We start from the raw sequence: 27985 nt of genomic DNA, 5'->3' as shown, positions 1-27985 counted from the left end.
GTCATGTCTTATGACATGATAATGTAAAGGATTTCGGTAGCCTAGGTCATTTTGGAATTTTCAACAAAATAATAAAGTAGACCTAATAATTCTCTGAATAATTCATCATCTTTAGCAGCCTGGTTGTATGCTATGCTAGCTACAGTAGCCTATGCTCACCATTGTTAATAGCAGACAAATTAGCTAGTGCTGTTTTTCACAGTCTATGCTAGTGCTACAGGCGTCATTGAACCCAATAGCTACCAGTTTTTGATGATTTTTTTTCTTTTATAGTTTTATAGCATTTTTTTCACAGATAGGCTACCCTAGCAAAAAATGTAATGTTGCCTTCAAGTTCACATTCATCAGTTTCTCCGTTTGGCTAACTTACCCACTGACAAACAACATTCAAGAGACCAAGTCCTACCGTTGCTTTCTAGCAAGCTTGTTGTAAATTCAATATTAATCTTGTTTCCTCGCCAACAGCTGTGTCCAGAGATGGAAACAATGACCATTTATAACTTTTGTCTAGCATGTCTTCTCATCTAGGCTACTGAAGTTAGCATGCTAACCAGCTAGCCCCAGACACTCTTATCACTCACTGAAGGGACTCACTGTAGCCGAACGTCTCTGCTGTAGCCTCCAATCTCAGATAAACTCAGAGGTTGTGTATAGCCTATTATATGAACTAACCCTTCTTATAATAGATCCATGGTGTGTATACAGTACTATAACCTCTACAATATTCAACTACTGTAGCTGTTCTTGTCAAGCAACAATCACCACCCCAGCCTGCAACCATGTTCAGCAGTTTGCTATGGTAAGTAGGCTATAGCCTAGCCTAAAGCTGCGACAGCAAAACCACTGATTGTCTTATGGTGCATTTGTCTGCCTATGAATTTAATGTTTTATTTGTAAGAGGACATTGCATTCTTTTGTTCAGATTGACATATTATTATATAAGAAGTGAAAGTGAATCAGTCCAGCAACAGATGTTAGATGGAAACTGTGTTATGCATAAAAGTAAAACAGTTAAGCAAAAAAAAAATTCCACTGGACATACACAAGACTATACCTACGGTACATACATTATTACAACAGAGATCTGTATCCTGTTTCGTTGACTAATGTTCAAACCAGGATTTGGAGAGGGGATGAGGGAATATGCAACATTATGTAATGTCTCCTCTGTCCGATGGCATCTGGGGAGAATTTTTTGAAGATATTGCTTTTATGTTCTTAATTCTCTTCCTTAATTCTCCTCCAGTAAAAAATAAAAAAATAAAACAAAATATATTAGAAAAGAAAAACGTTGCTCGCCACTGACCCAGAGGAAAGGTCATAATGTGCCGCTGCAAATCTAAAACTGGGTCCTGCATCATCACTGTGTGCTGTGATTAAGGTTCACATTGTGATATCTGTATGACGTTGACTCCCAAATCTCAATCCCTTTTAATCTTAATCTCTTGATGCAGTCAGGTTGATGGAGACAGATTATCCAGTGGTGCTGTTGTGTGTGTGTGTGTATGCTCATGCATGTGAGTCTCTCTTTGTGTGATGGACGTGGTTCAAAATGGATAAAACTAAACTGAAAGGAAAGTCAAAAAATTGAGTTTTATCACACTGAAGGTTTGTCCTCTTGTCAAGTATTAGCTACATTCATTCAAAACTCCATCCATACCAGCTTGACTATCAACAGTGTTTTTCAAAAGTGTAATGTTAAAGTAAAACATGTCTGTGGGATGTTTATAATTCTACTTATAAAATGAATTCAGAAACATGCTATTTACAACAGTATGTTAAAAATTATTATTTCTCTCAGGTGCCCCAGTAGAGTAATGGAGGCTTGTGATATAACACCACATGATGGTGCTGTTATGCTGCTCCATAGGCTACCATTTGTCATTCCCAGCTCTGCTGCAGCAGCTGCAGCTCAACAAATCCAATGCATCTTCTTTGACAGGGTATGAGAACAGCAATTTGCCAGATGGGATTAAACAGCTTGTTAAAATGTCTAATTTTATAGCCAAGTGAGGATCATAGGCTCAATCTCTACTAAATGTCACTGTCAACCACTATATTTAAAGGTGGTATCAGTCTAATTAACAGTATTTAACTAAAATCTTTTTCATATCATGCTTTTTTCTACTCTGACAAATTCCAACATTTTTTCCTTCTACAAATGTTTTATAGCCAGAATTGCACACACACACACACACACACACACACACACACACACACACACACACACACACACACACACACACACACACACACACACACACACACACACACACACACGTAAGATGTCACAGACAAAACAACAACATACATATATAAAAAGAAAGAAAGAAAGAAAAGAAAAGAAAGTCACATTTCATATGTCTATTGTTGCACTTTCTCCACAGAGAAACTGGATCATAAATTAAAAACTCAAATCATGTCTCCCATAGGTCTGACATCTAAAGAAACACCCTGTGGGAGGGAACATTCAAACTCCACACAGAAAGAGGCCTGAAGCCCAACCCAGAACCTTGTTGCTGTAAGTGTGACAAAGTTAGTGTACAGTATGTGCTGAACCAATGGGCTGGCTCTGATGAGAAACAGACTGAAGACGCTCCAGGAGAGCAGCTAACGAGACACAGGTGTAACACATCAGGGTGGAGCAGGTAATCAGGGACAGGAAGTGACAAAACAGCTTGTGAAAATATTTTCACAATAAAAACAGGAAACACTCATGTCAGAGCTAGGATTTGTTTTATTATTTTATTATTATTTTTATTTGCACATGCATAAACAATGAAAATAGTAAAATTGAACATTGAGGAGAGGTGGAAGCCAAAAAAGGCATATCAAAATACCATGGTGGTCTTCAAAGTAGATAATAGCCTACAGAAATTCATAACATAAAAAATAGAAAAGAAAAAAAGACAAATTAACATTGAAAAAAGATACTGAATTAATGAAAAAAAATTAAATTTACGTAAAAAAAAATTAAAGGTACAAATTGATAGATCCAGAATTGTTACAAATCTTAACTAAGGAATTATTTTTCAGTTGTTTTTTGAACAAAGCCAGTGTGGATATTGATTTTAGTGATGTAGGTTATGTGTGCTGAAAGAAATGTTACGCCTATTGTTTACAAAGACATTTTGTTGTGTAGATTGTATTTTCTATGTAGGCCCTATAAATTACAACAATATTTTGTTGTTACAAAATGGGGACATTTGGTAGCCTATAGGCTGAACAACGTATTGTAACTTTAAGCACAATTGCACTGTTTCATTTTTTATTTATTTATTTTTATTTTGCACGAACATATCATTTAAAATAGTATGAACAATCATTATGATTGGGATGTGCGAAGGGGAGGTATGAAACCCAAAAGGGCTTACATGAAAACATCACCCATGAAGAACATATTCAAAAACCAAATTTGTTGCAAGTAAAGACAAAGAAAAAAGGATAATTAAATGATAAGATGATAATGAAAAATACGTAGAAAAAAGTTAGTGATTATACAGTGAATATAGGGGGGAAAAAGGAAAAATAGCTACATACAGCAGTGTTTTTCAACCTTGGGGTCGGGACCCCACGTGGGGTCGACTGGAATTCAAATGCGGTCGCCTGAAATGTCTAGTAATTGATTTAAAAAAATACTGATAAAATATTTTTTTAAACTAATTATTATTATTTTTAAAATTCTGATTAAAAACACCACACACAATCTTAAACAACTGTATTATATACTTGCACTTTCTCGAATATAAATCGAGTTCAAATAAAATGCAGCATATAAAAATATCTTGATTTTGCCAGAAGTTTGTCAAAATGGGGTCACAGGCCAAAAAAGATTGGGAACCACTGAATGAATAATGCAAAACAATAATGATACATGTAATAATGAGAAGAAAAAAAACATCTGCATGAATAAAATAGTGTTATTGGTGTTTTGAAACAATGATGTGATCTTCATCATTATGTCCTCATGGATGTTGTAAAGATCTCTCAGATGTCCTCTTTTGAGCACCCGTGTCTTGCTAAGGGGGCAGGTCATGTAGCAGTGTTTTCCATGGACTTCCTCCAAGTTCTCAAAGAATAATAACAGCCTCAACATTTTAGGATCACAATCCCCCTCCTTGAAGTCCCAGTGACAATGTCAATGAACTTGAATTGTCAGAACTAAACTGAAGCACTCTCTGTTGGGATTGCCCCCTCCCCTCAGAGGTGTGGATCTTAATGTCCTCAACATTGCAACACACTCATACTAAATTAGACCACTTCTCAGCATCAAAACAAAGAGACAGGTTGGATTCAGAACCTCTGTGTTGTGGGGAGCATCTTGGGAAAGATCAAATGTATTAGACAGCTAGTGAGTTTTGGTTGGCACCAGGGAACTATTTTCTTCTCTTCTCATAAATTCACAGGTCCTGCAGGAGGGTGCACATCACCTATACCTGTCTCTTCTAATTTCTGGGTGAATAAATCACACTTGGCTTTGTTTATATGCAGGAATGTTTTTCTTCCATCTCCATAATGAATTGCCACTTGCGATAGAGGACGGCTACATTCCTTAAAGCCCCAGTGTGTAACTTATTTGGCTTTTTATAAGCAAAAATCAAATTCTGCTTTCATATTACGTACTTCACTGAAGTCGAATCACACCCGCATAAAAATGAAAGCTTTCTCGTACCTTAGAATGAGTTGTTACAAGTCGTTACAAATATGCAAGGGGGGGCGCACCGAACCGAGGCTGCAATGTTGCATCGCCATTTTTTACGTTGAGTGGCAGCGTGACCGTAGGTAACCACAGAAACTCAGCGGAGCTGTCGGCTCGGGGAGAAAGTTTTCCAGGTAGCGCCTGTTAAAACTGTCACCACTGTGTAGTGTGAGGAAGGACGGAGGCACTGATGTTGCATTCAGGTGCAGTCAGGCAGACGGCCGTTGGCAAACCAATGTCATTTTACTCGACCTGTATCTATTGTTTTGCCTCGTGCTGGTGGACCACTTGTTTACATAAACGCTTGTTTATCCTGTTACATGCAGCGTCTGTTGTCTGTCTGACCTCTGCCCGATTTCACGTGAATGCAACATCAAGAATACGTTCCGATATGCAACCTCACCGCTAGATGGGGGTAATTCCTACATATTGTACCTTTAAAAAAAAGTGATCCCATTTAGCTTTGGAAACCAAGATGAGTGTGTTTTGTAGAATAAATATTAGAGATGCACAGTTAATTGCAATCCACATGATTTCTTTGTCTTAAAAACATAGAATGAAAAATGAATATGTTTCCCTAATCCCACTCAAAAGGACAAGCACATAAACAACATCCCAATCCCAGGAATGGGGCCGTCTAAAGAGCACATGAAGGCAGCACTAGACCTCTGACATGTAGAAAAGTGACCCCTGACCCCGTCTAAACGAGGACTGAAACTGCAAATATAAAAAATATCTTACTAATCCATTCTGTTTGCCATCTGTATCGCCCGTTATCAACAATTGGTACCTTCTTTATCACAAAGATAGAAAACAATGAAGTCATATTTCTATTTTTATTATTTGATACACACACACAGCTCACTTATGTCCTTCACCCTTTGCTCTTTAGGCTCCTCTCTGCAGAGTCAGGCAGAAACACTGTATCTCCTCCCCCTCACTGGAAACTCCCTCAGGCATGTAGTTTGACGCCCCTGTGCAGTGGTTGGACATCCATGGTATATCTGATGCCAAATGCAGGGTGGTGAAACGCGAGTTCATGTAACTGCAACATGTGCTGCGATGTTCAGCCTTGTAAAAAAAGAGTCTGTGTGTGTGTGTGTGTGTGTGTGTGTGTGTGTGTGTGTGTGTGTGTGTGTGTGTGTGTGTGTGTGTGTGTGTGTGTGTGTGTGTGTGTGTGTGTGTGTGTGTGTGTGTGTGTGTGTGTGTGAAATCACTAGTGTATATTAATGATTGATTAGATTGCTACAATTTCCTGTGTAACAGACATCCTTTTAAAGATAAAGACCAATGGCTTTGGTTGAATTGAACTGTTCTGAGTCAAAGTGCCTTCACAAATTACACCTACAGTGTGTGTGTGTGTGGGGAGGGGGGGCCTGCCTTGTTCTTTCACACGTTGATAACAGGGCAACTTTCCTGGAACCACAGTACACGTTTACACAAGTCATATATGTTGTGTGTACACAATGCGCATATGAGTTACATCACACATGTGTACACCTGCACTGTTGGCTGGGATATTAACCCTTTGTGTAGTGCAGGCCATTACAACTGTAGCCTATAATTTGACAATTAAACAAAAAGGCCTCAGAAACAGTGAGTGGTGGATGTGGGGCTCCCTCTTGTGTTCATTTATGGTAAATTGAATAACTTACTATTAAGCCATTTGACAACATTGTTTTACATAGAGATTCAAATGATATATTTTCATATTTTGCTTATAGGTTTTTGAAAAGCACTAACAAATGCCTAATGTGCTTATCTCGTTGGTATTCAATCAATGTTATGATGAAAATAACCACTCAATACTCAGATAAATCCACTTTTTTTTACCATTACTATGTCTAATTTTAAAGTGTTACGTGCACATAATGATTTTAAATCCAGACCTCTGACAGCGAGGCTGTGAGTGAGAGCAGGGGGCAGACTAATCTGGGTACATGTGGGTGTGAGGCCAAAAGGAGTCTGAATTCACCCCCTGGGGCTGGATTAGGGAGCCAAACAGACAGCTGACAGTAGTACTGATGTCCGTGAGTGTTTCACCAGACCAACTTCTCTCTGTAGCTCAGGATCCACTGCCTCTCACTTGGTTTAGTTTAGTTCTTTCCAGCAGAGTTACTCTCAGGATTTTTTAGGCTACTTCTTTGCCTTATTCTGTAGCCTATATGCGTGTGCAAAACATTCATGTCAGCATGTGATGGTAATATGTCACTTTATCATTTCAACATTTAGTCCATGCCTGTGATATTTGTGAGTTCTACTGGTCACTGCAAAGGATTTTCTGTTGGAGCTGTGATTCTGCCACTGATGCCTTTATATTATAAGGGGTTATAATATGTTCTTCAGAGCAGTTATGGAGACTACATAGAGTCTCTATTGTGAAGTAACTGGGGCTGGACGGTCCATTGTTAGCTGCTAGCATGCTACCTTCAGTGGAAGAAAAGATATGATAGAAGTTCGGTTGCGTTGGTTTCCACCTCTGGAGACAGATGTTGGTGAGTAAAGGGATTAAGTGTGATACTGAACTCACAATGATCCTCTAAATTGGTAAATCTAGCTAAAGTTAGTGATGAGCACCATCAAAACACACAGATAGCTCTTGAACAGGTGTCACCATGAAAATATGGAGAACATCTTCAGCATCGTTCAGGGAACCAACAGTTCAATAATGTCTCAAAATAAAAAGACGACCACATCCAGTGAACTGTACTGATTTACTTTGCTAACAAAGTTAACTACCAAACTAACTTAAAAAAAAGTGAATTGTTCCTATATGTAGGTGATTTTTCATGAGGAGAAAAATATGCCCACACCCTAAAAGACAAATGGCTCAGATTTGAGAAGTGACTGATTTGAGCGGATGTCCATGCATCAAATGTGGAAACAAGGCAAAAATAACGTAATAAATAACCACAATTTGTTTTTAAACCAATTATTTGATACTTTTATTTCCATTTATAAGTATTCATTTCAAGTCGACAATTTACATTACAGCCCATCGGCTCTCTGGAGCTGCCTACAAGTCGATGTACTGTATGTCAGCCATAGAGGGAGAAGGGGAATGGCGGTAAGACTGAGGGACACCAGATAAGCCTATAACAGGGGGAGGACAGGGGGAGGAAACTGTGGTTTACTGCTGCCAGATCCCTAACTCAGCCGGAATCGACAGTGTTGTCACGCCACGATCATCAACGTCTTCATCATCGTCATTGTTGTCATCATTCAGTCCAGTGCTGGTGTGCAGAAGGGAATGCTGGGAACTTGGAGGACTCAGTGCAGTGGACCTGGAAAGGAAGTAAAACAAGTGAGAAATTATCACTTGAATCTTGGCTGAAGATGCTTCAAGTTCATCCAACAAAAACATTTTAGAGGATTAAGTAATTAATTAAATAATTAGCAGCATTTTGATTTCTTTGTTCCCCCATCACAATTAAAGTGACTGGATTTATCCCAAAGCAGACAAGAGTGACCTGGTCCTCCTTTTCACAATTCTTCTATGGATAATCCACACGCTTTCCTAACAGATTTTTTACTTTTTAAAGAATTTTTCCAAGGAGAAATCTCTTAATTTAAACCAAAACTTTTCTATGTCTTTTTAAAACCACAAATATATCTTCTTCTGGGCCAATTCTTTATATAAAACACAGACTCTGTCCCATTCAAGTGTCCGGGTCGGATTTGAGTGGGACACAACCAAGAACCTGAAGCAGCTAAATAGAAGTCAGCAATTATTCAATTTATCATTGACACCTTTTCCTGCTTTGATATCAGAAAATCCCCTGTGGATATACTTATTGCAATGATGAAATTCACTGTGTTGACAAATTTCTGTTGTAAATTTGGCTTTTTGAACACATGTTGCTGAACCACCAACTCAGCAAATTATAAAATATCCTTACATTTGAGTTTGGAGGACAACTCATGACGTCCCCTCAGCTGCACTCTTCACACAAGCAGCAAAGGCCTCCATCAGATCTTTGCAGCCATCGGCTCCCTTCTCTGCCACACTGGAAGAAAAAAGTAACAGCAATGAGACAGATTGCAACCGACGAACAGCATTTCATTTCACAAACAGTTGTTGTGTTGCAATATCACCTTCTCTCAAAGATGACACAACACTTAGAATAGAAAAAAAGACAAAGTATGTGCATGTGCATGTGTCTGGGTTGGGTTGGTTAGTTTGGTAGCAGAAGTCGACTCGTCCAAATAATTATGTGAATAATGACACCAACACCATTGTAAAGACAGAGAACCTACTAGGAAAATTAGGGATGAGACAAAAAGGGGATGAAAGTGAAAAAGTGAATTCAGGCCGACAGATTATTTCAGGCTTCCATGCAGGACCGAACGTAGCAGCCGATACCTTCACAGTGCATTAGGGTGATGGAGCGAGAGAGGGAGGGAAAAGAGGGGGCAGAGGGAGGGATACAGAGAGCCATGTGGATGAACCCATCTGCTTGATAGGACACCGGGGAGGGAGGGAGGGTGGTTGCGTGATAATGCAGAGACGACAAGACACGGAGGTAAGAGGCTGAGCCCACAGGAGGAGGGGCTTCATGGGAAATGAATGGAAACCCATCTAACCGGCTCCTCCTCCATGACATCCGAACATCCTTCTGCTGGCTTTTCCATCCAATCCCCTCCTCAACCCATCAACGAGCTAGAGCACGACAACCATCCATCCCAGTCAGCCACCAGCTTTTCTATTTGTTCAGTGTTTAGAGTATTGATGCAGAGATTTTTTTTATTTTTATTAATCCATTAACTAAATTCATTACCATGTAGAAAATAAGGCATGCATGTATTGCATCAGCACAAGTGTTTACTGTTGGCTCTCCTCCAGCTGTATTCAGTTGCAGAGAGGCATCATGGGATATACTAACTGGGCCACAAAAGGTTCCCCCACAGGATCCTTTGTTTCCCAGGAAACAAGGGACACAAGTCTTTGAAAAGGGGACGGTCTTCTTGTGCTACTGTAATGCAATCTGTCTTCAAACACAGACTTTGAAGGATGCAGCCAATTAAAGTATTTTGTTTTTATTCCATAGCCTACATTCTTCTTCCTGGTCAATGCCTGGTGCATCTAATACCCAGAGTGCAATGGGACTGGAAAAGGGTTGGAGATTCAGGTGTGTTACGCCAGAAGCAGCTCGACATAGATCTTCCAAAAAGGGGACAAATTATGGAAATATCAATTTTTGAAGGCTCTTTAACATATATTTGGGTGTTGGTCTTGCCTTTCGGCTCCAAAATGTGAAAATTGTCACCAACCAACAACAAAAAAAAAACATTTTTGACTGTAATGTTCACGTTCCCTAGGTTGAAATCCATGTGGTTTTATGAGCCGTTTCCTCGGTTATCCTGCAATGTTGTAACTAGCTTTCAAATTTGCATAACCCCACCGGTAGAAGGGGCAGGGCAAGCAGAGGTCATTTGCATTTAAAGGGACAGGCACTGAAAACAGCTGTTCTGAACAGGGCTGTTCTGAGAGGATGAAAAGAGCTGTGATGTTTGATCCTTGGGGTATTTTGACCAAAGCATGTCACAGACATGTCTTTAAGACAACTGGGGACCATTTTAATTTCTGGAAAAGAGATAGAATATGTCTCCTTTAATCTGTAAAATCCGTCAAATTCCCCTTTAAGATTTAAAACTTCAAAAAAGTTACAGTTTAAGATAAAAACGTGCTAAAGTTACATTAGCTGAGAAGATTAACACCACTAATAAATATGAAGGTGGCGCCAAGAGATGTTTAGTCTGACTCTGCTCAAAAGTAAGAAAACTTCACTTATTCTGAGGCTATCATATTCAAAATGCAGCTTCCCATTTACTATAAGGGAGCAATGACTCTGAATGGTATTGTTCCAATCTAAGAGATGACAAGACTCCAGGAATAAAGACGCACCATAATGATGGGACGCACCATAATGAGGGTCCCTGTACAAAGGCAAACCATCACCAAGGTAAACAACAATCAGTTTCATTTTCAGCTCTGTGTGGTCACCCACAGTGGAAAAAGTTGTGCAAAATCTAGAAGGATGGAACCATCACAGCAGAGCGTCAGAGCGTCAAAAGCATTTTTAATATACATAGGGCATTTCTGCTGCTTTATCTCTTTGTCCTGTGGCCGGGTGCCTGTTAGTGATGTAACACACAGCTGGCTGCAGCAGATTATCACTCAGCGCTTTACTTGGCCAGGAAGGATGAGATGAGTGCGAGTGTATGTGTGTGTGTGTGTGTGTGTGTGTGTATGACCGAATGAGAACCAGTGCGTTTGTCATTGCGAGCGTGCATTTCTATTGGTGTGCTGAAGTGTGGCTGGGCTTGGACAGAGTCAATGAGGGCTTGTGCACTGATGGCCCAACACCAGCGCAGCCGAGTGTCTAAACCCTGAGGGTGTGTTGTTGTCAAAGTGATGCTGCTACAGCACCACTACATGCACACGTACAGTATGTGCTTTCAATCTAAGGCCTGACAGAAACTGAATGTAGGTGGCTGGAGGGAATTTATTGACCTTATTGTATTTTATTTATAGGAATAAAAGCATGGCTCCTGTGAAAACATACTAAACTTGTGATGCAATCATTATTCATATTATTAACCTTTATTAGGTAACTATGCTATTATTTCTTTCTCATCCATTTCAACAGTTCTAATTCTGCACAGTCTTGGTAGTTTGCATGCAAACAGGAGGATTACAGAGCGCATCAGAGGAGGGCGGTCACATGACCAGGCAGAGAGGAGAGAGGACCAATGACATCACCACTGCTGCAGCAGCCATCACGCAGTGTCCTGAGAGGAAGCACGACCGTGAGCCAGGTCATATTACAGGGTCATAGGGCAAAGCCAGGTTGCCATGGGAACCTGTAGGAGGTTCTCAACCAATCTGAGCCAATCCAGATTCATTATACTAATAATCACGAGTGTAACATCACACAAAGCTTCTTATATTCCATCTGCAATCTAAACCAACTTCAGGCTGCACTGACAGCTGCATCCTGATGTCAGCGTGTCCTGGTCTGAGCACGGGCTGCTCAGGTTGGATGAAGAGTGAAATCCTCCTCCTCCTCCTCCTCCTCCCCCCCCCATCTTGGACACAATCAGGAAATGAAAGATGAATTATTTAGGCTGAGCTCGCTGTGGTCAGTCCTCTGGGACAAGCACGCACAATAGATCACGGAGCAGGTGCAGCAGGAAAAGATGATGTAGAGGCCAAACATTAGTCAAGCCATCATGTGATTAATGCTGAGTGGGCCATATTCCTTAGTGCACGAGAATCAGTATAATATCGTGTTCCAGCCTCTGAGAAAATACAGATCTTACCTCGTACGTAAGATAAGGAGTAAGATGATCAAAGATTTTATCAGTACTAAGCAGATTGACGAGCTTTCATAAAAAAGGTGCAGTAAGAGGGGGGGAGGGGGCCGGTCCCAGTCTGACTCAACAGTACAGCACTCACATTACCCACTTCTGCCGAGTCACCAGATTCCATCATGAAAACTAGCACAGTTTCCACTGGTAAGAATGTACAGACATGTCTGCACATACAACTGCAGGCAATCAGTAACAGACATGTGTGTGTGTTGGGGAGGGGGGGATTCATGAAAGAGGCCGAGGATTCAAAGTACACAGACTAACCCCTAACCAACATGTTAGCTAAAGGAGTTTGCAACATACTGCACATGGTAATTATTAGCTCTGAACTAACACCTCAACATGTCACATACTGTTCTGTTCTTTGTCCACATGCGAACTATGGATCTGCTCTGTGTGTGTCGTGTGTTTCATGATACACTGTCTGTTTATTGATGAATGAGGGAGTCTGCTGCATTAGAGCATGACAGTCCCAAAAACTGAAACTAGATTTGAAAAATGTACACGTAACAAGTTGAAATGCTGCATTATTGTATTATTAGGTGTACAGAGAATAATAATGAAAAAGGCCTGTTGCTCATACTATGCCTCCGACTTTGCTAGACTGACCTTGACAAGGTCATAACTACTGCTGTTCTTTCAAAGAAAGTCGAGATTAAATTCAATTCTCCCATTATCCACATAAAACTCCCCTTCAAACTGTAGGAGAATGAATCACGTCTGATGTCTTGGGGCAAGATACGGGGACACTTGTCCCCACAGCTGTGCAGGCCTAAATCCAATATGGCCGCCCCCATACATCTCAGGCTAAATGTGAATGTGAGGCTGCTGCTTTTTTGGTTCGACTCGGCTTTAAGGAGCAGGTGTCAGGTGAAGCAGTAACGTGATCTATGGCAGGGAACATGTCATGGTATCCTGCACATACAGTCTCTATCCATGACTTTTAAAAGATGGCTATAAATACACAGTGGGTTGTGGTATTCATTACACAGTGTCAGCCATGTTGTATCTACAGTTGAGGTGTGGCCACGTTGGAATGAAATGGTACAGACAGGCCAACAGTGCAAAGATATTACATAGGGGCATTCGTTACATAAGCACCCACATGCAGTATGGCGGTCTGGGGTCAAAGGGGAGAGTAGAATGATTAAAAAACCTCCATTATTATATTATCTAGACATGATCGTTTCTAATTGATCCACCTTCAGGCTCCGTGGTTGCCAAATTGTCAAATGTCACATTGGCAGCTGATGACAGACACTCATCTGAATGCCACTTAAAATGGAAGCAAGGGTCATCCAGGGCAGAGGTCAAATGGTTCACTTGCATAGGTGGTTCTCGAGACCCAAGATATTTCTAGCTCAGACAGATCAGACTAAACCTGTTCAAAACCTTCAAATGGGAACCAGTGATTTTAGACATCCACGACTGTTTCCAACTGTCGGAGTTCTGTCTTTAGAAGCTCTAGAAGGAGCTGTGTGAAATCTGGTAATTTACTTTAAATTATGTCACTTCAACCAACAGTGGTTGAGTCATGGTCGTATGAAAGTAAGTATGAAAAGTAAAAAAACAAGACTTCTGAAGTCCACTGCTTGGAGGCTACAGAAGGAGGCTACATTAGCCTAGCATAACCCACCCCCAGACACATCATATCATTAATCTGAAGTCTGGCCACCTGAAACTGTAAGATCAATTCTTGCTTTTAGCTCTGTGTTTGGTCTCTACTGTACCAGCTCCTGAGGGGAATATTCACCTCATTAGCTGCTAAGTGCTCCGGTATGTTGGCTAGCTGGTGTCAAACTGATGATTTGTGCTGAGCAGGAAGTGGCAAGATGAGCAGAGCTGCAGACTGAGAGAATATTTTTCTCAAAATTCATCATTGTCATAAAAATATTGATTACAAGTACCTAAACTTGAAGTTTCCTAACTGTAGCCTTTATTTCTCCTGATTATTAGCTAATTCTGAGATAGCAAAGGACAAAAAGGTCAAAGGACAAGGCTCCAGAGGAAATAAAGGTTAAGTATTTTGTATACAGTGAGGGGCCACTGTGAGCAGCAGATAAACATGTTTGCTGGCACAGGTGCCTCCTGACTTCTCAAGGTTAGAGGGTTGAGGTTCAGCTGCATGTAAAGTCCCACACATACATACACACAACAACCACCTGAAACCATGAGTGACAGAACATGTTATCACCATAAAGCTATTGTAGTGTTCTCCAAAACGCCCGACCTTGGCCGTAGTCTAGCTGCGCTTTAACAAGCTGTAATAAATAGTGTGACTCCTGGGACTCAACACCTGGAGCGGCTCCAGTGATTTAGCGCTGGATGATTTTAATTTATGTCTCACTCGCTCCAGCCGGTGACCTACAAAGCATCTCTAAGACACTGAATTAAGTTGGCGCTGTGTGGTTAGCCATGTGTCCATGTCTCGGCCCTCCCTCCCTCCCTCAACCTGCTGTCTTATCTAAAGGTCTCACATACCCCACCGACACCTTATCACGACCACGCAGCTTGTGGAAGTCTTGCGGCAAAGTGTTATGTCACTGCGCTTCTCTCGAAACTACACACACAAGACACACCGAACAGTTATCCATGTTGTTCTGTGCCCGCTGTGAATACATGGGATGAAACCCTCCCAAAAATATCCCTGAGCTGCTGGTTTCCCTGACTGTTGACACAGCAAGAGGCAAGAGGAGATGGCGGGGGACAAACCGGACAAGCCAACGCAAGGTATTCTGGGGGAATGGGAGGCGAGTGACGCAAGCAGATTCCCAGCCTCCATCCATGCGCACGGATGAGAATGAAACCATCACCCTGCTGCCATACATCATTAACCCCCTCCGAATCACTCTTCCCTACGTGGTGTACCCCAAGTTTTCATAACCTTTCCCCCGCCTCCCTCTCTCCCCTCCAGACCAGCCTGGACATTTCAACACGCAAGACTTGATTCTCTCTTGGCGGTTTTCTGCATCCGCCGAAGAGACTCCATTTTAGCAATGGCGCATTTTAGGATGCTGCTGTCACCAAAATCGCCAACCCCTCCCAGTCAGACCGCCGCAAAGTGAAAATCATCTTAGAATTTTGTGCATGGTTTTTTTTTTTTTGCTTGGACACAATGGTCTGGGGCTCATTAGGGGCTTCGTTGGGGCTCATTAGGAAGCGATCAAGCATGTCACAAATGATTCAATTAAATGGGTTTTCTGCAAATGACTTCTGTCTTCAGCTGTCCATCTCGTTTAGCGTAAAAAAATTGAAGAACTTGGGAAGAACTTGCGAAAGAAACAATCGGAAGGGGGGCAAACGATTTCAAAAGCGGCAACCGATGCCGGTTGACTTTGGTGTTAACGATGAAGTCCTGATGTTCTTCACTTCAAGGTTAGGCGGGACACCACACTTGCACCTTCCTTGCACCATGCACACCATCATCACCTACCATTTGTCCAGATCGGCCTTGATGGCGGCACAGGCAGCGGGGACGGGGGCCTCGGCGGGGGCGGCGGCGGTCTCGGAGTCCGACATGTCTGTGGTTGCTGCTGTTGAGTGTTGAGGGGGTGAGAGAGAGTCCTGTCCGGTTCCTGTCCTCCAAAACGCCTATGGATCCTAGCGCCACCAACAGAGACAGAGAGAGACACGGAGACAGTGGAGATGAGAGAGAGTTGGTGAAAGGGGAGGGAGCACAGGAGGAGGTGGGAGGAGATAAACATGTGAGAGGGCGGCACACGTGTGTACATAGTGAGCTGGGGCAAGGGGGGAGGAGGGTGGGGAGGAGGGGGTAGTGGTGGTGCAAGGGTGAAGGGGCAGTGACCCAGACTGAGGTTCAGAGGGGGAAGACTGGGGAACACATTTTGGGAGGACAGAAGAGTTGAAGTGGGCGGTGGTTGACCTTTGTTGATCAGGTTCATCATGTGGTTTTATATGTCAACTAACTACCACATCAAGGTCCAAGTGAGCTTCAAACCCAACATTACAGCTCAGGCAGCAAGAAAACAGACCATAACTACACAATAAACTGAGTTCACAGACATATGTGGCTCATAGGCTACCTGCCTGAACATGTTCATCTCACACTACATGACTAAAGGTTGTGGGGAAAAAAATGGCTTAAAGTCAGATACATGCATTTCTCAACACATGCACATTGTGATGAGTGAATTGATAAATATGTGTGAGTGTGTTTAGAGCTGCTACAACATCATAGTAATGGCAGCCAACCCTCCATTATCATCTAGCCATTGAATTCCGCCACCTAGTGGCAGCTTTGTGCATAGAGCGGACAGCATCTCCATCACAGCACATGGCAGCCATTCCTCAAAGGTCAGACAATGTGATGCAACTAAATGTCAGCAGCAGCTAAATGTTTGGGGCTAAACATAGTGAAAGGACACTTGTCAATTATAAGCAGCAGGCAATGTACTTATAGTGTAGGTTGTATTTATCCAGTACAAAGTGGGACAGTACCAAGACTATACTGTCCTTGGGGTAAAAACAACTTTTCCAAGGTCACATAGAAGTTCAAGCCCCTCCTAGAAAAGTTTCATCTTAGGCTTCAACCAACGCTTATCTTCACTTTAAAGTAGTTTTCTATGCAAGATATGATATGATATGACTTCTACACGTTTATCCATCTCTGTCCTTGTGATGATCAATATAGCTGTTAACACAGACACAGCTCTTATAATAAGATAAATTGTGTGTTTTTGTGATTTGGACGGAGAAGGAAAAAAAAAAATCAACCTTTTAACAGGATTAAGACCTAATTGTGAAGATCATTATCGATCACGTCTGACAATTAAGAAATGTTACGTCAGTGCACGACGTCTCTCGGATGTTATGCAACAACTTGCACAAGAACAGGAACAGGAACATGCATGCATCGCTGCGGTGCGTGCAAACCCTGTCATTTTGAAGAGTTTGCAACTCAGTAACGTTGCAAAATCTGAGTGTAAAGAGCAACGACCACATGAATCTTCTCCACTTCAATCAATAGTTAAATAAACCCCGCACAGTAACGTTAACGAGCTCTCCTGGCGCGTCTCACCTGATCAGCGTTCCTTGACAACTCTTTGCCACTTTTGCACACCTGTCCGCATTTAAGCGCACCGATGACTTATGGGAAATGTAGTCCTCAACGGAAAACTTTTACGTGGGCTTCAAAACCCTTTCACAGACTCATTGCTGAATAGTTCAAATCATTGGAAAAAAGGAGACATGCAAACTTTTTTCTGTTTTATTCTTTTTTCATTTATTTTATTTTTTTAAACAAAGCTTCACTACCAAAGACAAATCACATTAATGACCCATCTCTGCTGTTTCCTAAAATAGCACCATGCAAACTCATTCATATCCCAAAAGGCAGAAAAAAAAGTGCACAGTACTAAATTGCATTAGCATAAAGCTTCTACCATTCAACTCCCTCCTGTGCTCACTTGCTCCTGCTGAGACAAGCCTCATGCATAAACCCCTCTGGCGTGGTAGGTCCAAAGATAAAGCTGGAGGTCAGCCACGAATGATGACCCAATAGAACCACAGCAGAGAGAAAAGTTTAAAGTGTCCTATTATCAGATTGTATGCAATGAAATATTAGACAGAACTGTGCTGCTTAAAAAAAGTACTTGGTGTCCAAATCACACAGGTTGTATAAAAATAGTTTTTTTTAACCTAACAAAGTGCACATTTTGAAACATATGGACATTTTTTTTAATGTAAAGTCAATTCCACATGTCACTGTGAGACCATGTGCACAGGGACAGAAAAGTACACCATGTACTTCAAGCAAAAGAAGCAGCTTCCTGTGCAGAAACCCAGTGCATGAGAGTGAATTCAACAAGCAAGGCTGGTAATTCCTACCTATCTGCAGCTGGGACGTCTTGATCCTGAGTTGGACGGCTCAAAAGTGAGGTAAGTGTGTGCAGGAACTGGCTGAAAAATGCCAAAGAGGAGCCTGAGTATGCTGCAACTGATCTCAGACCAGCGTGAGCTCGCTGAGAAAGGGGGTGTGTAGCTTGGGTTTTATGGCCTCTGGCATGCATGTGTGTGCATGTGTGCGTTCGATGTATACATTCACTGCCAGGGGGCTGCAGACAAAGGAGGGGGGAGGGGAGGGAAAGGAAAGAAGGGAGAAGAAAATGAGAGTTAAAAGGAAGCTTGAGGCAAAAAAAGCAACAGGATTGAGAAAGTTAAAGATCCTGTTTGAGATTATGTGAGGGTAAAATGGAGCTAAAGAGAGAGAGAGAGGGAGAGAGAGAGAGAGAGAGAGAGAGAGAGAGAGAGAGAGAGAGAGAGAGAGAGAGAGCTGTACATGTGTAGCATGTAATGTGTGTCCTGCAGCAAGGTCAACATGAGCCAGTGAAATACAGCCCCTCTGGTTCTCATGTCTTTTCTTCATGTAAGCCCTCGTCTCCTCATCAAATCCTCACTCATTATGCAAGCAGCAGGTAAGACCCTCAGGCTCTGTGCTGACTCTGCATAACTAACCCCCGATTTGTTGAAACACCCAAAACACGCACACCCAAGCACAAACAGAAACCTGTTTTCCTGACAACAAGAGGATAGCAACTGGGGATTTTAGAGAAATGTGTGTGTAGTGCAGTGTAGTGAACAGTGTGTCCACTACAGGAGGAGATAAAATCAGAGGAGCCTTCAAAGTCAGTCTGTAGGTCACCAGGGTGAAGCCCGCTGCACCACACGTATGTTTGCACATGGTTCATGTGGGAAACTATACATTGAGTGGAGGCGGGGTCTGGCAGGAGGGCTGCTACAAGCAAAGTATTATGGGAAATGCAGAGCACACAGGTGACGGCTGGTACAGCTTCTTCCACAGCACTGAGCTCAGCTCCAATATTCAGTATGAAACTCAGGCAAACTAAAACTACTTAAAGGGATAGTTCAACATTTTTGGCAAATTGGCCCATTGCCATAATCGCTATAGTCATAGCAGTATAGGTTCGTTACCTTTAATTGTTGGTGCAAGCTATTTTTAGAATGGCGGAGCAGAGCTGCGAGCTGCTCAGAGCTACGCTACGGGATTTCTTGGTTCCCCTCATCAAACTCATCAAATACACAACAAGTTGTGACCTGCACATTCACCACACTATCAGATAATAACAGAACGTTACGAGACAGAGTTGTTTTAGAGGTAAATACAGAGTCTGCTTGCTGAAAAACTGTCCCTGAAGGCAACGCGCATCAGCGGTTTAGCATGAATTTACCTCTACAACAACTCTGTCTTGTAACGATCCGTTATTATCTCATAGCGTGGTGAATGTGCTGGTCACAACTTGTCCACCAGAGCGTTTTAGAGTTGTTGGATTGTGTATTTGATGAGTTTGATGAGGGAAACCAAGACCAAGACCGCTGCTCTGCCGTTCTAAAAACAAATTGCACCAACAAATAAAGGTAACGAACCTATTGCTATGGCTATAGGGATTATGGCAATGGGCCAATTTGCCAAAATGTTGAACTATCCCTTTAAACTTAACAATTTAAATTAAAAAACAACTTTTTCCCCCTAATTAATTTTACAAATTAAAAAAAAACCTTGCATCCAGTTTCCCCCTAGACCCTGGATGTGAACAATTTTCTTCAAACATATGGACCAGTCTGACAAATGTGAAACCACCATCACCTCAGAAGAAGTGGTACATGGTACATTTAGTTGTCTGTGAATATATAATAACACACACAGTGATCCCTTACCTAATTTGTAGGTAGAGGTGTGTGTGTTTCCCTGCAAACACTATTTAGTGTCAAAGATCTTGGTGTCTGTCTCATTCTTTTTATACTTATTTAGTAAACATCCCGTCTTCATCATGTGTCATACACTGCAGCCTGAGACATAGTGACACACGTATGTGCACTCTGTGTACTTATTGGCCGTCACATCCTGTTCTCCCTCTGTTCCCTGTTTCTTCTGTTCATTTGCTGCAGTTGTCTCAGAGCTGCTGTTCCACATGTGTCCACCAGACGTCCCCAATGAGCTCTTGTCTCTGTCCAGCTCTGTCTCAGGCGGTCTGACACTTAGAACACTTATCTTACCACAACTACAGACAAGGCACAACTTATGTCAAACAGTAAGCTCAGAAAAGTGTATAAGATAATGTGCATTTTTAATTACGTGTTGGAAAACAAAAGAAATATGCTTCATTTGTTGTTCATTTTGTTCTGAATGCTCTCTCCTGTTTAAAGGGATTTCTTCTTCCCCTGTCTCTGGCTCCCTGTGGGATCTGAGGGGGTTTTCTCTGTAATAAAGTAAGATCTTGACTTCATCTTGTAAATGTCCTGGGATATTAAGGACTGGCGCCATACAAATAAAACTGAATATAATGAGTGTATTTATCCACACAAGCAGGGGAACAGGTCTGTTGTGTAATAATTCACAGTGGCCTGTAGCCTTCATGCAGGGTTGTTGTACTGAGCACATTGCAGGGGGCACATGGAAACATTTGTTAATTTATTTCCAAGATAAGTCAATATTCCCTGTCGTTTCATAAGCCCATTACCAGAAGTGTATAATGTACTTAAATTAAGTAAGTAACTAAGTACAAATACCATAACTGAAAATGACTTTGGCAAAAGTTAAAGTCACCCATAAGAAAATCACTTGAATAAAAGTCTTAAAGTAGCTCACATTAAATGTATTTTAGTATCAAAACTATTTTGTGAAAAAATATACATAAGTATAGTAGAAGTATTTTTATAGTATGCATACAAAGAAGCAAAACAACAAAAGATGGTTCTCCCCTTGTTCTCTTTATTTCACTTTCAGGTGAATGAAATAGATGTGGTATGATAAAACAAAAAAACCACCTGAGCAAACATGTAGAGTGAGGAAATCAAGTGTCTCATGTCTGCCTGAGAACATAACTACAGTATAAATAAAGCGTCTGTCTGCCTAAGAAAACAAAACAGCGCCTCCTGTGGTAACGTCTTCTGTGTCTTCCTCATCAACGTTAAAGCAGATATCAGCTTCACGGCCGTTTCGGCTAATGCTGCGTTCAAGGCAGGCTTTTGAAACCGTAAGTTACAGCTTCAAGTCACAACTACGACTTGGTAGCGTTCCAGGTAACCCGTAGCTCGTGTTTTTACCATCCTGTTGTCTGTGAAAGTTCCCTATAACGGCCACTCGTAACTTCCGACCCGTGAACTCGTACCAGATCGAACTGGTATGACTTCACAGGAAGGAAAAACACAAAGTACGAGTTTCTTTGAACGCACCATGAGTTAGCAGCCCCCGCCCTTGTCAGGCATCAATTGGTCCTCGTGCTACGTCACCACATTCACGCGCATCCCTTGGCTGCACACACAGCCCTTCATGCCGTTCTCTCTCCTCATTGGATAACACTTGTATCCCACAAGGAAAATTTTCTCCTCGGGTTACAGCAGAGCAGAGTGACGGAGAGACTCGTGTTTAGGCTGAAACACTTCATGTAAGTGATTGCTGACGGAAAATAGGACTATTTAGGACTTATATTAACAAAAACATTCCACTGATATCTGCTTTAACTGCGGAGGTAGCCATGTTGAGCTCCGCCGCCCCGCGCATCCCGCCCTTACCTCTAATCTTTGCGAGAGTACTGTAGGTATGTTGTTCTTCTCGTCCTCTCGCACACGCCCATTCCAGATAATCCTTTGATGATTAATTACATTTCTATTTTAATTTGTAAAGAGTAACGAGATGGAATATGTCAAAGTAACAGAGCAAAAGTATATTTTTTAACGGAGTAAAAGTAAAAGTCCTGATTAAAAAAAACTCAAGTAAAGTACAGATCCTAAAAAAAAAACTACTTAAGTAGTGTAACGAAGTATCTAGAATCTACGTTACTATCCACCTCTGCCCATTACTAGAATGTTATGTGCGTTACAGCTCTGTGGAGACACATGCCAAGTCACACCAAACACCAAAACAACCTGATTAATGGCTCAAAGGTCCAGTTCCTGTTGCTCTGCGCTCAGGAGAGGGTTCAGAGGAGCTGAACTTTATATGTTACGAATGAGTTTAATAGAAAAAAGGCAGGTTGATTTTTATTTATTATTTTTCATTCTCCACCTCTTGGATGTCACATAAATTACAAATTCTATCGTCTTCTGCTGTGCCAACATATCTGCCTGTCTCAATATGAAGACCAAGTATACCAGCTCTCAAGGGATCTTTTCTTTTTAGACAAATTATACAAAACATAATTTTCTGGGCCAAATACCTGTTTAATTTGAGTTCAAAAGAAAGATGAAGTAGAATTATTGTTTAAAATACAATACACTATAAGTGTAAAATGTCTTTGCACCAATGAAAGAGAGAAATAAAAAGGATTTTCATTTAATAATCAGTTGTGTTAAGTTTAATACAACCACTTTTGGTAAAATAATCAATAAGATCGAATAACTGAGGAACTCACAGAGAGAGAGAGGCATGAGCCAGGTGAAAGTTTCTTCCTGCGACTCTGAATAATTATTAAGAGTTTTAAGACTAAAAGACCCTCAAGACATTACAGCATAAATTAACAGTATTACATATGTTTGATTAACTTAATGAGCAAATACTGGAGGCAAAAGCAGAGACCAGTCTGTAAATATGAAGATGTCCCCCTCACACCAACATGTCTAATCTCACTGTGGAACAAGGACTGCAGTTTTTAATGGCAGGTGAGCTATTGACTTACATGGTGATCAGTGATTGAACCCTCACATGACGTCACAAAACTAAAGTTTTTACATAACACTGTGTGAACATTACTGTTTTTATTCATCCACTTAATTAAGATCTGGAGGGAACTTTTTCCACACACGCACGCACGCACACACACACACACACACACACACACACACACACACACACACACACACACACACACACACACACACACACACACACACACACACACACACACACACACTGGAGCCCCATCCTCTTGCATCCATTCAAGTCTCCTTGACTATGTTTCTCATTATGAACTGGGCCAAACTAGTTCCAGACAATTAGTGCAGAGCAGCCGTACTGCTGCATAACCAACGTGTTGGAGCACAGCAACTATAAATTGTAGGCAAAATGGAGCAAAAGGATGAAGCAGTGGCAGGAAGGCAGCAGCGATGGCACACAGGAGAAACACTGGGAGCAAAGTCTTCATGACGGGTGAGATGAACCTGGTTTGTCTGTTTGATCTGTCTCTATGGTGTCTGAGATGTCTCTGATCTTTACAGTTCTCTATACTGCACTATGAAGTGGTGATTCAACACTCTGTTGGTCCATTCATCATTTCATAAATCATCCGACTCCAATGAAAACTGAAATATAACTGTTTTACATCCAAAATGTAAAATACAGATATTAAGAATAGAATGTGTTTGTAGTTCTGAAATAGATAAATGGATAAACATAGATACGTAAAACCTTAAAGGGATAGTTCAACATTTTGGCAAATTGGCCCATTGCCATAATCCCTATAGTCATAGCAGTAGGTTCGTTACCTTTATTTGTCGGTGTAAGCTATTTTTAGAACGGAGGAGCGGAGCGGCAGGCTGTTCAGAGCTACACTATGGAGGCTAATGGAATTTCTTGGTTTCCCTCATCAAACTCATCAAATACAAAATCCCAAAACTCCAAAACGCTTTCGTGGACAAGTTGTGAGCTGCACAATCACCACGCTATGAGATAATAATAGAACGTTACGAGACAGAGTTGTTTCAGAGGTAAATTCATGCAAAACCGCTGATGCCCGTTGCGTTCAGGGACAGTTTTTCAGCAAGCAGACTCTGTATTTACCTCGAAAACGGCTCCGTTTCGTAACGTTCCATTATTATCTCATAGCGTGGTGAATGTGCAGGTCACAACTTGTCCACGAAAGCGTTTTGGAGTTTTGGGATTTTGTATTTGATGAGTTTGATGAGGGAAACCAAGAAATTCCATTAGCCTCCATAGTGTAGCTCTGAACAGCCTGCCGCTCCGCTCCTCCGTTCTAAAAATAGCTTACACCGACAAATAAAGGTAACGAACCTACTGCTATGACTATAGCGATTATGGCAATGGGCCAATTTGCCAAAATGTTGAACTATCCCTTTAAATAATTAGCTAAATACTTTCAACATTATCACTGTGTAAGTATCCAAATAATAAGGCCAAATAGTTACTGTGTGTTACTTTTGATTTGATTGTCGTTAGTTTTTTCTTGCACATACGTACGGTATGGGCAGCTTTACTGAGAGCAGACTGTGAGATGTCATTGCAAATTTATTTTTGATTAAAAAAATAATGTTATGGTCAGTGTAACGAGAGACAAAAATACAGCCAATAAAATAACATCATTATCTGTATAATAGAAAATACAGATATTGGTATAAGTTATTAAGAACTCTCAAAATCCTACAGTATAATGATGCAGAGTGTGAAAGATAGTGAAATATCCTTCTGCATCACCAACAGCCAGGGGGTTTATTAAAATTAATTGGAAATAACACTGAAACGTCCAGTCGCAGCCGCTTTCCAATATTCCAGCAGTTAATAAAACCCAGTGTCTCCTCTGTGATGTCTCTGTGCTGCACAGTGTTGTACATGGTGGTGTCCAGCAGCGCCGTCCCCATCGCTGACCTGTTCGACCGAGCCTCGCAGCGCTCCGACAAACTGCACTCCCTCAGCACAACGCTCACCCAAGTGCTGGTCAGTTTCTTTGGGTGTTGATTCTCCCCATTACACCTGTTAGCCACTCTAATAAGATTTGGTTAATCAGTGGTTTGTATTCATTTCCAACCCTGCAGGTAGCCAGTAATTCTCATTCATTTATGTGTGAAAACCAATTGAAAATGTGAAAATTTAACTTTTTAGTCAAGCTTAGTTATAGTAATAACGATTGTACAGGACAAATAACAGTCCTCCTCTGTCCCTCCCAGGACTCTAATTTCCCTCCTCTGGGTCGGGCGATGATGCCCCGCCCCTCAATGTGCCACACCTCCTCTCTGCAGACGCCAAATGACAAGACGCAGGCTCTTCAAGTGTCCGTGAGTTACTGTATCTCTTTTTATTACTAATTTCTCACTTGTTCTTTACTTTTTTATTTCACTGATGTCCTCACTTTGGTTGGTTGGTTGGTTGGTTGGTGTCTGTGCAGTGTGTCAGATGACAACATCCCTCCCTTTAAAGAAGCTACTTAAACATAATCATATTAAAAGATGAAACACTCCACTAAACCACATTTGTCAGCAAAACAGTTCACTTTATTGTTGATTTATTGTTGCATTGTTGCTCTGTTACAATAAGCTAACAACAAGGAGTCATGTCAACTCAGCAATCACCCACATAACTGAAGCAAATTCATAGCTCTTATCTTTTGACATCTAAAGAATTTTGCGGTGAATCATCTGGATTACAATAGTTGAGTGGGCTTCATTTTTGTGCTGCATATTATATGGCAGCCAAAACAATATTTAAACTTTCTGGCTACATTATAAGGAATCATGTTGCAATAAAAAGTATACAGAGAAAAAAAAACAGTACCTGAAGAAATTTGAATCACTCATTGAATAGCTAATAAGACAACAAATATTCTTAATTTCATGGCAACAATATATTTTTTAAATGATAAGCAGTTCTCTCAGCTTGTACTATCTGCTAAACTTGTCCTCCAGGAGGCCGACCTGTTGTCACTGGCTCGCTCTCTGCTCCAAGCTTGGGTGGACCCTCTGGTGCTCCTGTCCAGTTCTGCTTACACTCTGCCTCACCCGGCACAGAACAGCATATCCAACAAGGTCAAGGAGCTGCAGGATCACTTCAACAGCCTGGGAGACGGTCTGGACATCCTGTCTGACAAGGTGAGCAAATCTAGCGTGGAAGAACCTGTGAATAAAACCTCAATGTGAACATAAAACGTGTATTAAAACGGTTTTCTTTCTACCAGATGGGCCCAGCGGCTCAGACCATCTCCTCCCTACCCTTCCGAGGAGACGGTGACATGGGCCAAGACAGGATTTCCAAACTGATCAATTTCCATTTCCTGATGTCCTGCTTCCGACGGGACTCCCACAAGATCGACAGCTTCCTGAAAGTCCTGCGCTGCCGGGCAAAGATGCAACCCCAGATGTGCTAAGGACCCTGAGAGGGGAGCTCTTTCTGAAAGCTTGTTCTGCCTATACCAACTGTAGATTAGCACGCTTTATGAATCTGAGATAATGTCCTCATGGCTACGCAGCAGATATTATGAAGTTTTATAGGATAAATAAGGGTGGGGGGGGGCAACATGGTGCACACAGGAAAGCTTTTTTTTCTCCCCGTCATGACCTCTTTTAGTCATCATGGTGCATTGGAGCAGCTCTTGTGCAAATGTACGGATGCTCAGCCACAATGTAAAGATGTAAGGACATGTTTTCCTTGTGAAGTTGTTGAAGCAGTAAAAGCTTTCATCTGGATTTATAAGTCAAAGGTTAAAACAGATTGTGTTATTTCGGGAAGATAAGCACTCTGTGGTGTGGCCTTACTAATGGATCTCTGGAGGAGGACGTGACATGGCTCACTTCCCTGTGATGATTCCAGCTGGTCTGGTATTGTCAGCTGACCATACTGTGGTTAAAATCTGTGTGCTACCTGTTGCCTGTGACCCCTCCTTGTTTTATCCTTTGACTCTCATAGCCAGGCTGCCAAAGGTTTGTTTGACTTTGTTCCAAGTTAGACTTCTGTTTGAGTTCTGCTGGGCGGTGACACATGACATCGGTGCCACCAGCTTCTCTGCATGGCTGTTTGGAGAATAACTTTTCTCATCCTCACTAATTCCACTGCTTGACTGATGACAAACTGCAGCAATTTTGCACATTTTATTACTCTCTGCATATTGCATTATGAATGCAACATTTCTTTAAAATCTGCATATCAATAAAATCTCTTGCACAGCAAAGTTCTTTGTGTCAGTCATCATTTTATACTTACATTAATTTAGAAGATGCTCATAAGTCAGTGACATCACTACTAATACTAAAAGTTGTGTGGACTGTTGTGTATTTAAGCGCGTCTCATCTTCAAATACTGTAGAGGGGGAGTAATTGTTTTCTCAAACCTTCTTGTGAAGAGCCTAACTGGATTAGCTGGAATGGCAGTCAGTTGTCCATCAAACAAAAAATACACCAGCTGGGGTGGTCCCGGATATCGAATGGGCATGTTATAGTACTCTTTATTTTTAAAGGATATGGGGCCTTTAGTCAGGGCCGTTGTAGCTATAGGGGAGAAAGGTGATAATAATTCTAGGGGTCCAGCGCCCAGTAGGGCCCACAAAAAACCCAGTAGTCTGATCTCTGTATGACTGAATTATTCTGCATAAGACCCTGACTAATACTCACTCATAGTAATACTGCATAAGCATCAAAACAAAGTAGGCTAAATAAGAAATTATTTTAAAAAAAAGTGGAAAAGTCAGGGGGCAGGGGCCCACTTTAGTATTCTTTCAGGGGGCCCAGAATTCCTAGCAACGGCCCTGCCTTTAGTATGATAGAGATAGTATGAGTGGGACAGGAAAACCATTTTTAGCCTAATATAGCCTATCATTTACATAACAATTCTTAATTGTTATACATACTTAACTCATTGAGTGCCGCGCTCCTTTCCAAAGTTTTAGTCAAGTGTACCGGCAATTTAGACCATTTTTGACTTTTTATGTAGAGCCACAGTGTATTCTATATTATTGCCACCAACACATACTGTGGCTCAATTGAAAGGTTTACCTTAATGCTTCAAGTGGCCACAAACCGTTTGTTTCTACGTGCCTCTGTTCCTGAGAAAAGTCAAGCTAAACATGGCTGGGTTTCACCAAAATCCCTCCTTTTTTTCTAGAAAAGGAGATAGAGCGTCTTTTATGAAAGGTGCGCTGTTTGTGTCTGTCGCTCTTCTGACACTCGCATTTCTGGATCAAAGGGCTCGTATAAGATAAATATATACAACAGTTG

General features: G+C 41.5%; 1 protein-coding gene and 1 long non-coding RNA gene across 2 annotated transcripts; one reads left to right on the top strand and one right to left on the bottom strand.

The window, feature by feature from the left end:
- Positions 1–7615: 7615 nt before the first annotated feature.
- On the bottom strand, positions 7616–15723 carry LOC310990090. The gene is made up of 3 exons (XR_014595569.1): positions 15507–15723; positions 8599–8706; positions 7616–7983 (listed from the first exon to the last, which is right to left on the bottom strand). It is a non-coding gene; the product is annotated as an uncharacterized lncRNA (long non-coding RNA).
- A 7432-nt stretch (positions 15724–23155) lies between these two features.
- Positions 23156–26142, top strand: prl (prolactin; the record flags this gene model as incomplete). Its single annotated transcript, XM_083977736.1, has 5 exons — positions 23156–23198; positions 24607–24719; positions 24950–25057; positions 25685–25867; positions 25954–26142. The coding sequence occupies 5 exons, from the start codon at positions 23156–23158 to the stop codon at positions 26140–26142; spliced, it is 636 nt and encodes a 211-aa protein (XP_083833862.1).
- Positions 26143–27985: the final 1843 nt, after the last annotated feature.

Source organism: Trachurus trachurus, assembly GCF_905171665.1.
Source record: "Trachurus trachurus genome assembly, chromosome: 8".
NCBI lineage: Eukaryota > Metazoa > Chordata > Actinopteri > Carangiformes > Carangidae > Trachurus > Trachurus trachurus.
Note: the sequence above shows the minus strand (reverse complement) of the source record. Positions and strands in the feature narration are given on the sequence as shown.